The sequence below is a fragment of the Mus caroli genome, unplaced genomic scaffold, assembly GCF_978045245.1.
Source record: "Mus caroli unplaced genomic scaffold, Mus_caroli_1 scaffold_7, whole genome shotgun sequence".
NCBI lineage: Eukaryota > Metazoa > Chordata > Mammalia > Rodentia > Muridae > Mus > Mus caroli.
In genome coordinates this window covers 109163287-109178578 of record NW_028227262.1, presented here as the reverse complement: position 1 = coordinate 109178578, position 15292 = coordinate 109163287, and the positions used below count along the sequence as shown (strand labels likewise).

Sequence of the window (15292 nt, the reverse complement as noted above, 5' to 3'; positions counted from 1 at the left end):
AGCAACCCAGCTTGTCATTTAATAAATAATGGCAAGTTAATTCTAAAGTTGAGCAGACTGAGATGGCTCAGTGGATAAAGGTGCTTAATCCGCATCTCTGAAACTATGAATGAAGCCCAACCTTACTTAAGTTGTGTGTGCCAGATATTTTACTATGGTGACGAAAAGTACCGAGTGACTTGGTAACTTGATAGCAGAGAATTTCACATCAGTTTTCACATGATTTCGACCATGAAAAATGCCAGATGATGTAGAACCTTCTGAACTCAAGCCATGAAGAAATATACAGTGTTCATTCTTCAACCTCTGTCTGTTGTGTGGAGCTGCCACTGGCCCCTGCTGGTATTTCAACTTCCCCTCAGATCTCGTGTAGCTCTTGGCCTCGTTCACTAGAACCCACCAGCTCAGACCACCACCATTTACCTCCTTAGGCAACCTGCTAGGAGGATTATATCCTCACAGCATTTCTGTATTTCTTACCCACCTCACAGCCTGACGACTGTCCTACTGTTCCTGCTGGCTTCCTCCCTCCTCCTTCCCCCCTCTCTCATTGTGTTGCTGACATTTTTGAGGGGTGTGTCCTCCTCTCACTTTTTTCATGAAATTAATTTACACTGCATGATATTTCCTAGCAGAAGTTTCTGGAACATGTCACTTCATATTACACAGGAATTGACTGTATGAGAATGAAGCCAATATGACAAAATGTCAACAGATGGGGACTCTACAGGAAGGATAAACAAGTTCTCCCTCCGAGATTCTTTCATTTCTTGACCCCCTCCCCAAGGTTTAACCAATCTCATTACAAATCAGGGAAACAAATGAAATGCTTGAGATTTGCATATATATCTATATATGTGTATTATATAGATAGGTGTGTATGTGTATAATATATTAACATATATGAGGGAAGCATAAAGGACTTTATAAAAACCTCCAGTAATTGAGAAAAGAAACCATACCTGAGGTGGGACAGAGGAATATTATGATTTGAGGTAATCTTTTTATAAAAGTATTCTGAATTAAGGACTAACTTCTATATGGAATTTGTAGTTTAAAGAAAAAGGGTTCTGTAGAAATAGAAATCCTTAAGGGAAATTATTTAATGCCAGAAAAACTTGACATGTAGTACTCCTACCTATCCCAGGCTCGGAATACATACCCTGCTCTCAAATTCACCAAACATCTTTCCTCTATTGAAAAAAGAACAGTGTGGCAGCCTGGAAGGAATCCAGCAAGCAGGGACCTTATAAAAGAGCCTCATCACTGGCACATGCCTTTCCCTTCAGCTTGGTTTCCTTCCAGCTCTGTATCCTCCCAGCTCTTAGGCCACACCTTGGGTCTATCACAGGGCCCGGAAGGTCCTGCCTGGCCCCTCCTGCATAGACAGCTTAGGAGAAGGATTTCATATGGTCACCTAAGGAACAAATGAGGTGATCTGAAATGTGTACATTCAGCTGGTCTGGTCACTCAGTAAATATTGGTAGAGTCTAACTTGGCAGCACAATGCCCAGTGCTGAGCTCATGCAAAGGTAAACATACTCCTATTCACGGGAACTGGACCGACAAATAACTGGGCTAGCAGCTTATGTTCCTAGGGAAAGCATGTAGGGCTGTGGATGGACACGTTGGTTTGAACTCTGCCATCCCCCCACCCCCCTGACTCTAAGGTGAGCCCAGGGGCTCTTCTGAGAGCCTCCCAAGCTGATGTTTTCAAAACTCTTGAGGGAGAGTTTCTATCCCAAGCTAAGGATACTTAAGAGAATCCTATGGTAGCAAGTACAGTAGAGTACTTGCTTAGCCCATGTGAAACCCTGGCTTCAATTCCAAGTACCATGAAAATAAGCAAAGTCTGTAAGACAGGTTCTCCCATCTATATAGGGCTACCTGTCTCCCAAGTACTCTGCTTAAATGTGAAATAACCTTACCCAGAGTGTACTGGAGTCTACAGAGCACAGTCCATATCCAGGCCAAACTGGCTGGCTCATCTCAAAGCCTTTGAAGTAGAGAAAAGAACATCCTGACCCCAACCTCTTAGAAGTTAGAAATTTGGTTCCCCCTTCTTTTGGGTGGCTCCAGTCAAGTACTTCCTCTTGAGGCTTCCTGTACTGGATATTGAGTGGCATCCTCTTAGCAAGACTGTAAGGGTGGGTGGGGCTATAAACATCCCCTGAGACTTGTACATTGGTTTTGTATCTTTTCTCTCAGCCACCTCCTGTTAGTACTTACACTTGGGACTCTAGCTTCAACTAGGAGATAACACGGAATTCTGACTCAGGTAGGCGCTGGATGTAGTGGCTCACACCTGTAATCCCAGCACTCAAGAGGCCAAGGCAAGAGTCTGAGACCAGCCTGGGTTATATAGAGAGTTCCAGGTCATCCTGAGTTAGAGTGACAGATCCTGCCTCAAAATAACAAACAAAACCCAAACAAACGACAACAACAACCCAATAATAAAGGCAAGAAGCAGGAGCAACTGCTGGTCCCAACAACACATTACTTGAATATAATCTTTTTTTTTTTTTTTTTTTTTAAATAAACAAGCCACTAAATCCATGGGATAGAAGAACCATCAAAGAGTGTTTTGGTCCGGTCCCTGTCCAGCCATTACCAATCGACTTCAAGTCTTCAGTATTTTGATGAAATCTTACATAGCCCTAAATGAGAACACAACCAAAGCATGAGGCAGAGACAGAATGGAGAGTTCTGAATCAGGAAGAAATTAATCCTGGTAACTTCAAGGCAGCCATATGTCAGCCCATGGCTGAATGCCAGTGCACCAATTTTACATAGGAAGGAAAAAAAAAAAACAAACCACACTTCTGGTTACCAGGCCACTCTCACACACACTTGCATGCACTTCACAGCCCCACACATCTGCTTTTCTCTCGTGTAGACTGTTGCAGGGGTCAGGGGCATGCTCCTTAACCCCATGGTACAGGTCCTGAGACCCCAGAAGCACACAGTAAGTGGGTAGGCATTATAACCACCACCCTTACTTTCCTCTTTGTAGATTTTTCAAGAGAAGAAACTAAATTCCCAGCAGATGGCCACATACTTGCAGCTTGAAACCACAAAGCAGGTGAATCACCAGTGGCCCAGGAAAGATTCGGCCAGTGTGGCATTAATCAATAACCACAATTGTGTTCTAATCAGCAACTGACAGGTGATGCAAAACACCGAAAGGACAGCGAGTGTTAACCCTCCTGGGACCTCCCTGTTACCTATCAGAACTGGTTTTCCCTTTCCTGCTCTGTGAGCTGGTGACTCTCAGGTCGACTGTCTATTTCCAGAGTTCCATTGGCTTTCCACTGTCAAGCCCCTCCCATTTCTGAAAGGAGTCAGATGGGCTGGGCAGCACTCCAAGTTATGATTGGGTGCCAGTCCTAGCCCTAATCTCATTATACCTTTCCACCTGCTCTGCTTGTATTTCCACGACAGACGGGGAGTCTATAAAGTTTAGAATGAAAACTGGTATGAGTGATTTTTTAATTAATTATTTTATTTATTATTTTTGAGATAGGTTGCAATGCAGCCCAGCATAGCCTTGAACTCTAGGATTGTCATGCATGGGCCACACCTGGCTGCTATGTGTGACTGATTGCAAATATTCCCATTTGACAGATGCATCATTCACACAGGTGAAGAGGTATTTGCATAATGTGGGTAAGAGCTACAGGTGGCAAGAGAACAGGTGATTTAACAGTAGCCTGGAAAGAAACATCTGGAAAACCCCACCAGGTGATGCTCTTTCCCCCTTCTGAGCAACCCCAGGGCAAACACACACACACACACAGAGCTTGGGAAAATGCCCCCCCCCCACACACACACATACACAGAGCTTGGGAAAATGCCCCCAAATGTCCACAAAATAACAGCTGCATAAAGTAACTCTCATAAAGAGAAGGTCTAAAGTAGGCAGATTCACAGGATGCCAGGCAGGAATTGAGGGGTAAAACGTCATCGGCATCTATTACTCTGGGGCGACAGCCCTGCCAGCCCATGTGTGAGCATGCCTTGCTCCTTAAAGAAGCAGAGAAAAGGGAATTTTACTAGAAAGTCTAAGAACAGATTTAAAGTCAGGTCTGAAATCACAGAACACACACACACACACACACACACAGAGAGAGAGAGAGAGAGAGAGAGAGAGAGAGAGAGAGAGAGAGAGAGAGAGAGAGAGAGCGAGCAATATTCTGGCTGCCAACCTCTTCTACTCAGCGTGCCAACTTAGCATCTGTGACTGGTTTCAATAGCAGCTTTGTAGCCCAGATGGCCAGCACCACCACCCTACAGCTAGTTCTCGGCTCCAGATAAAGACTGTGTGTGTGTGTGTGTGTGTGTGTGTGTGTGTGTGTATTTGTATGTGCCTTACCTTGAACTTGACGCCCTTGATCTTCCTGCCATTTGTACGCCAACCAACCAACCATAACTTTCCAGCAATAAGTCAGGAATACAGAGAAAATGATCACGTCTGTCCTTTCCTGTCTGATTTTTCAGACAGATGCCCCAAAAAGCTTCCCAACACGTATGTTTGAAAGTGTGAACAAATTCCTCTCCTCCTTCCCGCCCGAAAACACGAACGCACATTCTCCCAGGGATCCGCTCCACTCTCCTGTTCCTTCTGTGATGGTTAATTTTGTCTCTTAGCATCACTGGATTTCCAGTCGTCTAAGAAACACAGCCCTGGGGGTGGGAGTGTCTTTCGGGGTGTTCCTGCAAAGGTTTGACTGAGGAGGGGAAACCCACTCAGAAGGGGGGGTCATCATCCCATGCGCTGGAGTCCTGGACTGAGTAAGAAGGGGAAAGCAGGCGGGTGTCAGCACTCATCTTTGTCTGCTTCCTGTGCATGTGATGTCACTGTCACCTCATGCTCTCATCAGCACGTCTTCCCTGTCACGTCTGACTGAATCGCCTCAAACCACAAGCCAAACCCCTCCTTCTGTGAGCTGCTCTTGTCAGACAGACAGACAGACAAGCCACACTTATGGGTTCTCTCCTCCCATTCCATGTGTGTGTGTGTGTGTGTGTGTGTGTGTGAGATGTCCCTACGCACTGACTTGTAGATATACCCAAGGTAACCCATATCGGGTGACAGGACAGACGAAATCCACTGCCTGGGCAGTGACTGGGTTGATTTAGCTCCTAAAAATGAAAAGTGAGGGCAGAGGACAGGAAAGATATGGGGAAGTGATGTCAGGGCAGAGGAAGAACCCGAAACAAAGCCCTCACACCTATGAAGTTAAGGTGATGCATTCTGATTTGTGTACAGCAGCCTTATCTACTTGACTACTTCTGGTAATGCAGGCTGAGGAACCTGCCTGGGTGGCCCAGTATTAATTAGGAACACGTGGCAGATGGGACTCAGGAAAGTAGAGAAGACCCTAGATTAAGATGAGAAGACACAATACTGGTCACCGTGATGGCGCCAGCTTGTAGGACAACAGCAGGCCGCACGATCCTTTCTCAACTGGCCATCCTCAACCACCATACACAGGGGCACGGCAGTCCTCTTTCCTTTGTCCTGGGGCTGAGGTGTGTGACTTCACACAGTCCTCTGCTACTTCTAAGAGATGTGCTATAAAACTTTATTTTACACAGGAACTCCCAGTATATTTCACAGGATGAGAGAAGCCATATAGAAGGCTGGCATAGCTTAGAGGAAAAGAGGTGGGCAGGAAACAGCTGCTTTCTCCACCCAAACTAAACCAAGTTAACAATGCTCACCCAAGTGCACACACCTTCCTCTCTGCAGATCCTGGAGGGAAGTGACCAGGCAATGTGAGGGGCCAGGGTTCAGGCAGTGGAGTGCGCTAGAAAGATATTGGTTAAGCTGGCTCATTATTTCCAAACTATGTAACCATCCTTGGTGCCTTTCCTCATGAGCAAACTAGGTATAACATAATCAGCAAATTGCAGAGTGGTTAGAATTAAATCAGAGTAAAATGCTTGCACAAGTGTCACAGTATTAGTGACAGCTCTTGCCTTTTCACAGTAACCTTAGTATAAAAACCAACCCCCCTCTCTGTCTCTGTCTCTCTCTGTCTCTCTGTTTCTGTCTGTCTCTGTCCCCCCTCCTCCCCCCTTCTCAGACACACAGACAGTATAAACCAGAAAGCCAGTCACCAGCTGTGAATGGAAAGATATGGGAGCCCCAACAAGGGCCTCAACCTCGGTAATCAATGAGAGTAAGGGATTGATAATCCATTTTATCAGCTCTACCTGGTGTGAGATTTCCTTTCCCCCTCCTTTCCCTAGACTCTATCACCAGACAGCTACCATTATGCAGTCAGAAAGCCATTAATGTCTCGTTCCCAGTTCTGAACCTCGAGTGATTCTCAAGCTTGCCTCGATTTACCTGAGCACAAGTCCTGACTGTATGAGTCAGGGCAGTATGTGTGATGACCATTAATAAGTACGGAGAGGGCCAATACGAGTTTCCTATCAGGAAACTCGGGCTTCCCTTAGTTCGAATGTTCTGGTTGTGATGCAAATTTAATTCGATATGGCAGGTTAAAGTCAGAAAAGTTTGAAAGACTGTGGGATGAGGCAACAAGTAGACGGGATGGGGGTGGGGGCTGAGTTCTTCCCACAAGTCCTGCTGCTAGGGATAGGTCATTCGCCTTTGTAAGGACCACATGCCTGTTTGCTGGCTCAGAATCTTTGACCATGGTTAAGCCACCCACCCTAGAAGCCACCAGCATCCATCATATCTGAAATACCTTGCACATAATCCTAATTCTTCTTCCCATCCCATCCATCCTCTCAGGGTTGGAAGACTGGTTGGGAACTTCCAGAAGGAAGAAAACCATCCTTCCCTCACAAACACCAGCTCCTCACGCTAGCAGCTCAAAGGAGAAATCGAGGAAGAAGCATCCGAGCATTCCTCTTCCTCAAATAAGCAGCTGGAGGATTCCAATGCCCTAAACTGGAGCCCACAGCCATTCGTTCACTTTTATCCCCTCGCGGAACCGCCTACTGTTGCAACGCACTCCCCACCCCGGAGTGGGTGGCTAGGGTAAAGACGGTGTGACACAACCAGTGAGTCTTCCCAGAAAGGCAGCCTGCCAGCGAAGGCTTCTCCAGCCCCATCCCCTAACGCTCTCACGTTAATTCCTAAAAATGAAGCCTTCGGAGAAAGTGAACTAGGCGGCTGGGAAAGTTACGGCGCAGGGAGCAATCCGGAGCAAGGGCAGGCGCAGAGCAGGGTCGTTCTGAACCCTGGTGGGAGGCGACGTACGTGGGAGTGTGTGGTGCGGTGTCTTCCTCTCGGCGTCTATAAGAACCTTTCAGCCCAGCAGGAAAACAGAGAAAACAAAAGCCAATGTGCCCGCTGCCGCAAACCAATCCTCCCGCACTGAAGCGGAGCAAATAGGAGAGCGGCGACTAGGCGGCGGGACGGAGCAGGGGGCGGAACAAAGCCCCCGGGATCCCTTGGCTCCAGTCTGGAGACACAGCGCCCCCGTGCCCCGGGACCCCCGGGTAGGGAGGGATGCAGGTGTGTGGGTGCGAGTGCGTGCGCAGCGAGTCCCTCCCCCGCGCCCCCGAAACCCAGTGTGCAGTCTCCCCCACTGCCCCCCACCCCCCATCCTTCCATCCCTAAGCGGCTCTCACCGGAGCGAGGATCGAAGGTGACCACGAACACGGCCACCACCTGGTCCTCCTCTACGTCGCCTAGCTCTAGGCGCCCCGGCTGCAGCAGCACTTCGGGGGGAGCTGGCTCGTCGGGTTCCCGCCTTCGGGGCGCCTCCGCGGCCACTCGGCCGTCCCCACTGCCGCCCCGGACCCATCCTCCAGCTTGCAGCGCGGGGTCCTGCGGCACAGAGACCGCGGGGCCCTCGGCCCAGCGCAGCAGCGGCGCCGCGTCTCCCTGCTCCACCATGGCGAGGCGAGGCGGAGCCGGGGCGCGAGGGGCGGGGCAGGCTGCGGGCACTCCCCCCCGGGCCTGCCCGCCCTGCCGCTTTCTGCGGTGCGGTGGCTCTCTGGGTGCCCGCTGGGCTTGGCCACACCTGCCTCTGCTCCGACACCAGCGCACTTGCTTGGTTCCGGAGCTCTGGAAGGTGGCCCGCACGGGTTCAGCGCCCCGTGGCCTGGTCCGGGCTTCAGCTCTGCTTCTCTGTATGTGGGTGCTTTTGATCCATAGTGTAGGGTGCAGGACGCGCATCCCTTAGTCTGTCACCTGCGCGTGGGTTGAAGAGCCTTCCCAACTAGGATTCCACTGTGAATTTTTGAACGTCACCATTATGGAGCGGAGCACATATATTATATAATCCCGAGAGCTTGGTGAAAACTGCCTCCAAGTGAAGCAGAGGACATCCCAAGTGTTTCAAGTGTTTCAAATACACAAATAAATACACAAATAAATCAAGACCAAAAGGACTGTAAGGTTGCCATTGGGCATTTTACTTTATTTATATAACAGGCTGGTCGAGATAGTGATCATTGATTTATTTCCTTGCGTATATGCAATTTGGAGATATTAAGCTGGAGGGCGGGGGGCGGGGGGTGGCATTCTACATTAAAATAAGCAGGAACAAGTGAGTAGGAAAGCAGCCCTTAAGCCTGTCTGTGGCTTTGGTAAGTAAGGATTGCCTATGAACTCCCTCTGAATATTTACAAATAAAAATTTGAATGTCTCAGTTCTTGGAAGGGGGTAAATCTGGTGACTAACTCAGAGGTATGCATAAGAAATAGCCATTAAAATTATGGAAAAAAAATAAGATAGCAAGAGGCAATTATTTTTAGATAGAATTCACCTCATGTTTCTGACAAGGACTTGGTAAAATTTTTGTGTTACCTGTTAACACCAGGGACTTTGTGAAGCCCAGGTCTCCCTGCTTTGATCCTGTTCCCAAGAGGATCATCAATGACTGCCTACCCACAGCTGCTGCTAGTTCCAAATATGTGACTCACGCCTTAACAATAAAACGTTTTACCAAAAAGTAGCGATTGCTGTCATCATCATTAGTTAGTTCACCCTAACCCCCATCCCCTAAAGACATGTTAAGTGACTACCTCACTCATTTAATGGAGTAATTACTGAAATGGGAGTCTGGGGAATGTACAGTCCAAGCCAGGGCTAGGGCACAATTCAGTTTAAATTCAAGGGCACATCTGCTTGAGTTATGCACAAACTCTGAAGGCCAGACAACAAAGCCCACTACTTCAGAAACTGAGGCACAGCCAAAGCTGAAGTTGAGAAGTACAAGATTCTATTTTTAGATACAAAACTCGGTTGATAGATAATCCTTAACCACTTTCCAAAGTCACCGTTTTTAGGGCAAATGGGTTGGTCCGTTCTTTTCTTTCTTTTTTTCTCTTCTTTCTTTTCCTTCCTTCCTTCCTTCCTTCCTTCCTTCCTTCCTTCCTTCCTTTCTCTTTTTTAATAGTTGTGTTGTTTGTTTTTGGTGTTTTTCCTTCTTGTTTTTGTTTTGTTCTGTTTTGTTTGAGGCACTTTCTCTATGTAGTCCTGGCTGTCCTGGGACTGTCTCTATAGACCAGTCTAGCCTAGAACTCAGAGATCCTCCTGCCTTTGCCTCCCAAATGCTGGGATTAAAAGTGTGGGCACCATCACCGTCCAGCTGGTATTTTTCTTTCTTACTTGAGAAAAATACTTTCCTGGGTTTTTTTTTTCTTTTTGCAATGTCTACCTCTCCCACCACCCCCTAATTTAATGTCCTACATATATACCCATAAATCAACTTGTAATGTCCATACCAACCACCTCTCTGTACATAAAAGCAGTTTTCAAACTGACAGCCATGTTCTGTCTTCAGCATATTCTAGTTCACCAACCATGGAGCCTAATAATATATTCCTGGTGCTTTGCATAATATTGCTCAACAGGTATCTGTCAGCTCAGGAAGTGGAAGCAGAGACTTACACTCCGATGCTGCAGGCCCTCTGCCAGGCTTTATCTAGTATTGTGCCCGTGATAGATGCTCAAAACTGTTTGTGAGGGCGATAACACTCTTTTAGCACCCACACATTCACAATCTGAGAGCAGCCTTTATACCTGACCCCCTGATTAACCTTTGTATCTACTGAATTGTCACATGATGATAGAGACATTGAGTCTGGCTGTTAGAACACTTCTGCTTGGGAACAAGTGTTTGAGATGAGATGGGAGAAAGGTCACTTATTTTCAAAGAACACTCAGCTGGCAGAGTATTTTGAAATGTGTTCACTTAGAACACCATGTCTACATTTTAAATAAAATCTTTTAGTTTCCAAAATACTAAATATATCTCCATCACCTAAAATACAGAATATTTTTAGTCTACCACGTCATCACATAGATGTAAAGTCTTACATTGTCTTAGCTCATCAGTTCTAGAGCACAGAACGCAACTGTGTATAAACATGCTGTGGTGTCTGACAGTTGTCACTGAGGTCTGGTTGTCACAGAAGAGATTCCTGGTGGCATTGTCAGTCGTGGGAAGGAACCACCAACCCAACCAGGGACTACGCTGAGTAAAAGCCGTGCTTGAAGTTCCTGGGAAGCTGCTGGTGCTGTGACTTCAGAGAGAAAACTATCTGAATCAGCAGCCTGCGATCCAAAGTCTTAGCTGAGATTTTTGTCTCACCCCCCAGCCCCTCTAGTGACAAATTCAAAACAAGAAATGTCCTTATCTAGCTCTCTCTGTAGGAGGCTGCTTTACTGTTTTATATGGGGCTATACCAGCAAGGGAATTCAATGGCTTGTCTTAAACAGATATTTATTAGATAGCTTCTTTCTGTGTTTGTTTGTTTGTTTGTTTAGAGTATTCTCAATGTTAGATTTGTTTTCTTTTCTCCCTTACATCAGATCATGAACATTTTCGTATCCTATCACGGAAAACTACATGAATTATTTTTGTGGCTACTGTTATGTGAGAGTCGGATCATTTATATCACCATCTGTCATTGCTGGAAAGTAAAACTCTTCCCCTTCTGTTGTGTCTAAAGTTTTGCCCGAATTTCACTCTTACTGTAAAGCTCTGTAACCTTCAGCCCTGAGCACATAATGGGAGAGATATAAAAAAGACAGATGCATCTCTTCTCTCAAACTCATAACCCAGCAGGAAAAGCAGACAATAAATAAAACATGGGATAAGGGAGGACAATCAGCCATTCTGGTTGCTGACTTGTGATAACTGGGTTCAAGTGCATTCTTCTTTTTTATTAGGCTCTTGATGTATGTTTATGTTTTATGGTTGAATTTCATTTTTTTCCAAAATACGTGCTAGGAATTTGTCTTTCCTCTTTAGACCATGCCTGTCCATTAACTGTCTTAATCTTACCCAGTCTTGCTATGATGTGATATTTACCATTTTCTCACTGACCAGCTTATATCTGTGTGTGCTTATAGAATTAGTCCTTTAATTTCTCTGAGTTGTAATCCACTTAGAACACAATGTTAAATTACTATGTTTGCTGATTAGGCATTTTAGCTGTTGTCTATTTTTACATGACATCCACACTAATGGGAGACTTTGGAAGGTCTGGATATAAGAATGTCATGATCTTACTCTTTAGAGAGAGCCCATTAGCTGCTGGATACAGATACCTGTTTTGAGCCTGGTCTTCAGGGATGGATATTCTATTTCAGAGAAAGTGAGTTGTTCTCATTCATGTCTTTGCTGAGATGTGACAACAACACAGGAGGAGGATGTGGGGGGGGGGAGGCTTGCGACATGTGAAACTGAAGCCTCTTCCGTAGGCAGAGCGAGCTGCAATAAGATCAATGACAATCTGAAGCTCAAGGAGGACTGTGGTATACTTGTAAATCCCCAGGCTGGTGGCTGTAGATAGTGTCTTCAGCAATGACACTCTAGGGAAGTGAATTCAGATCAAAGTGCAGGGGACTGAGCCGAGGGAACTCCATGTTTTATAGAGGCTCGAACTGGAGAGAAGTCATTCCAGCACTTTATGCATCAGATTTTAAGATACATGCATTTATCTATATATTGGATTATAGGTAGTTTATTTTAAACATTACTTAAACATTATTTTAAACACTTTAATAAGTAGATATTAATGACAAAAGATTAATCAGTCTGGGAGATAGCTTTTAAGCCTGAGGACCTGCACTTGATTCCTAGAATGTGCATTTAAGAAGCCAGGCATGGTGGCGCACCGCCACAATCCCTGCTGTACTGGACAGGCAGAGAGAGAGAGAGAGAAGCAGATTCTGCCACCCACTGCTGTGGAAACCAGCAAGAGACCCTGCCTCCAAAACAAAACAAACAAACAAAGAGAGGAAAAGGAAGTCAGATGATGCCGGACAGATACAATCAAGGTGTCCTCTGTCTTCTACAGGCATCCCCCACCCAGCACATGTACCCGCACACACAAGAATACACACATACGCATGAGCGAGCAAAGCAACAGGCATGTAGGAAACAGTGACGTCTAGCTCCCACTCCCACTCTCTCTTTAGACAAAACTGCTTCCTCTGAGTTCTCAGTTTCTGGTGGATCCCCTGGGGGAGGTGTGTATGTGTCTGGGTATATGCAAAGATGTGTACATCCATCGATAAAGTGAGGGAGGAACCCTGAGCTCTCGCCTCCAACTGCTAGCTGAGGTGTCAGTGAACTGGGCGAGCCATTACCTGCTGTAATTTTAGGGAAACTGAAAATGCTCACAGCTAAGGGAAATGACCGGAGGAGTGGCTCCAAGGAATGATTTTAAAATATCTGCTCTGTGGAGTATGGGCAGCAGATGATGGATGCCTAAATCATTGTCAAAATAATTGTGCGCCAGTTTGGAAGTGTGTTCCTGCTCCGGGAATGCTGTCTCTACTGTCTGTGGCTTGAAAAACATCATTCTTTCTACCACAACAGTTATTTTAATGAACACCTTCTCATCCTAGCCAAGATGAAAAGCAATAGATCACTGTCCGTTAAACACTAGTTACATTTCAGGAGATTTCAAAATGATGGATTAACCTAGAAATTTTCATTTTTGGCACTGAAGTATTCAGGGGTGAAATGGCATGAAATCATTAATTTGCTTTTACATATCCAAGCATCCCTCCCCCTCAAAATAACAAAAACAAAAATTAAAAAAAAAGAAACTGAAGATAACAATGGTAACTAGATTATAAAGCTGTTATAATGCTTGGAGCTAGGTTATAATGCAGTCAGACTATCCTGTCTTATTTGATCATTTTCATTTAAAAAAAAATTTAAATAGGGGTAGAGAGACAGGCGGTTCAGTGGTTAGAGCGTGTGTTGCTCTTGCAGAGGACCCAGGTTTGTCTCCCAGTTCCCATATAGTGGCTTACAAGCATCTGTAATTGCAGTTCCATGAGATCTGATGCCCTCTTTTGACCTTCATGGGCACCACACATGTGAACATGTTACATATGCATACATGAAGGCAAAGCACTCATGCGAACAAAATAAAATAAATCTTAAAAAGAAAAATGTAAAAAAAAAAATTATTACTGAGAAGTCAGACTTTCCAGTGGTTTCCAGTGGAATAGTCTCATTAAATATAGGCTATTCTAACGTAACAATTTGTGTTTTCTTAGTGACAGGCTTAATTCAATTTTAAATAAAGTGGTAGAATTTGTGTTGAGGTATTTTTTACAATTCTCTCTCTTGACTGAGGGACCTCCAGTCTATATGACCTTCTCTGGAGTGACAGACTCTAGACTTCTCTCACCTTCCAGGCTGTAACTCTATACCTTTACAAAAGAGGAGGCTACCCCCAGTGGTGAAAGCAGGTGTCATGCCTTACAAAATCATTTTCTCCCGCCTGGCAGATCTTCCTGCTTCTGCTTCTCCCATCAGTGTTCCTGAGGCCCTGAACCAGAGTGGATTCTCCTTATCACTTGGGAGTATGTTTACAAGAGACAACCCTCCACCCCCACCCCCAAGCAAGAGACTTAGGGATATGAATGCAAGGCAAGGCCAGAATCCTTGCTACACATCTTACTTTTGTGATCTTTGGTTATTTTTCTGGGCAGCAACACAGTTTTGTTTTTGTTTTTATTTTTGTCATTATTTTGTTTTGCTTTTCAAAGTGAAATATTTGACTATTTTTAAACAGAACCGAGATATACTATTTCCCCACATCTATCCAAAAACAGTGGACAGAACATCTACTGTGTGTCAGGTATTAAGGGAAAGACCCCCTTTTGCTCCTACTGATAGACCCCATTAACAAATTACCCTGGTTATTAAGGGATGTGTGGAATGGATGCAATGAAGCAGAGCTGGGCTGCTCCAGAGCATGAGGGGGCAAAGAATGGAGAGCAAAGTATAACTGACCCTGGAAGTGGTGAGGCCCCAGGCAGAGGCAAGACTCGAAACTCTAGGGCGCTCCTTGGGTCGCGGGGAACCAGCGGCTGTTCAGTTCTCATGCATTTCTACCCCAGAATATCATGGAACTGACAAGTGGTGGAGAAGAGTGTAGAGTTAGAGTCTAATAGAATTGCCATTGGCAACACAAGATCTCGACACAGTTCCCTCCCCAGGCAAACAATTTAGCCATAAGTCACTTATTATATTTGTAATTAAGAAGTCTAACAGGGAGAGAGGAAAGGCGGGGCACAGTGGTAAGCAATGATCATCTGATTTACCTGGGAAGCACCCACCCAATCAGCGCTAGCTAAGCCCCGCCTCCAGGTCCAGGATACACTTGGTGTTTTATGTCAGACTCTATTCTGTTGGGAGCAAGGCCAACAACCGGCTGGCCCGGAGAAGAAGTGGCAAGTGATGTGACACGAGGAAGGGAGAACTGACCTACTCGGAGGCTGTGGGGAAGGGATCAGATCACCTGGTTCACTGGCTTGTAACCAAGAACCTGCTCCTGGGCTCAGAAACTCAGCTGACGGTGACTTCTTTGTTGGTAACCTGTGCCTTCCTTTCCCTTGGATGGTTTTTTTATGGCCACCCGTGGAATGCTGAGCCTCTGATAAAGGTGGGCACTGAGTTTTCACATTCGGAGAGGGTTATTCCGCTCACTGCCTGTTCAAGTACCTGGAACAGTGTGAGGGGGTGGGGGCGAGGAAGACAAAGGAAAGGTCATTAGTGGGCCACCTGCCAAAGCGCTGCCTCAGGAGGAAGCCTTTAGCTGAGGCTAGGATTTCTCACTCCTCGGTTTTCATTTAGGTTGCTCTCTCCATGAGTTCCTGCTAGAGATGGGAAGAAGTGGGAACGGCTGTGAAGGGACCAGTGGGGAGAGGGAGAATGGAAGATGAAGGGGAAGCAGTTGTAAGTCTAAGACTCAGTAAGCACTGCTAAATACTACTGGCATGCTGCTATTAGCTGAGAGGTAGGTGTGGCATGACGGAGGACAGATTGTG

At 45.9% G+C, this 15292-nt stretch overlaps 1 protein-coding gene across 1 annotated transcript in view; it reads right to left on the bottom strand.

Annotated features, from left to right (window-relative positions):
- Nucleotides 1-7914, bottom strand: part of Dennd11 (DENN domain containing 11) — a 30022-nt gene extending 22108 nt beyond the window's left edge. Inside the window, exon 1 of the mRNA XM_021165104.3 lies at nt 7612-7914. Within this exon, the coding sequence (XP_021020763.1) occupies nt 7612-7879 (268 nt within the window). The 5' untranslated portion in view covers nt 7880-7914. The remainder of the gene's footprint in view (nt 1-7611) is intronic.
- Nucleotides 7915-15292: the final 7378 nt, after the last annotated feature.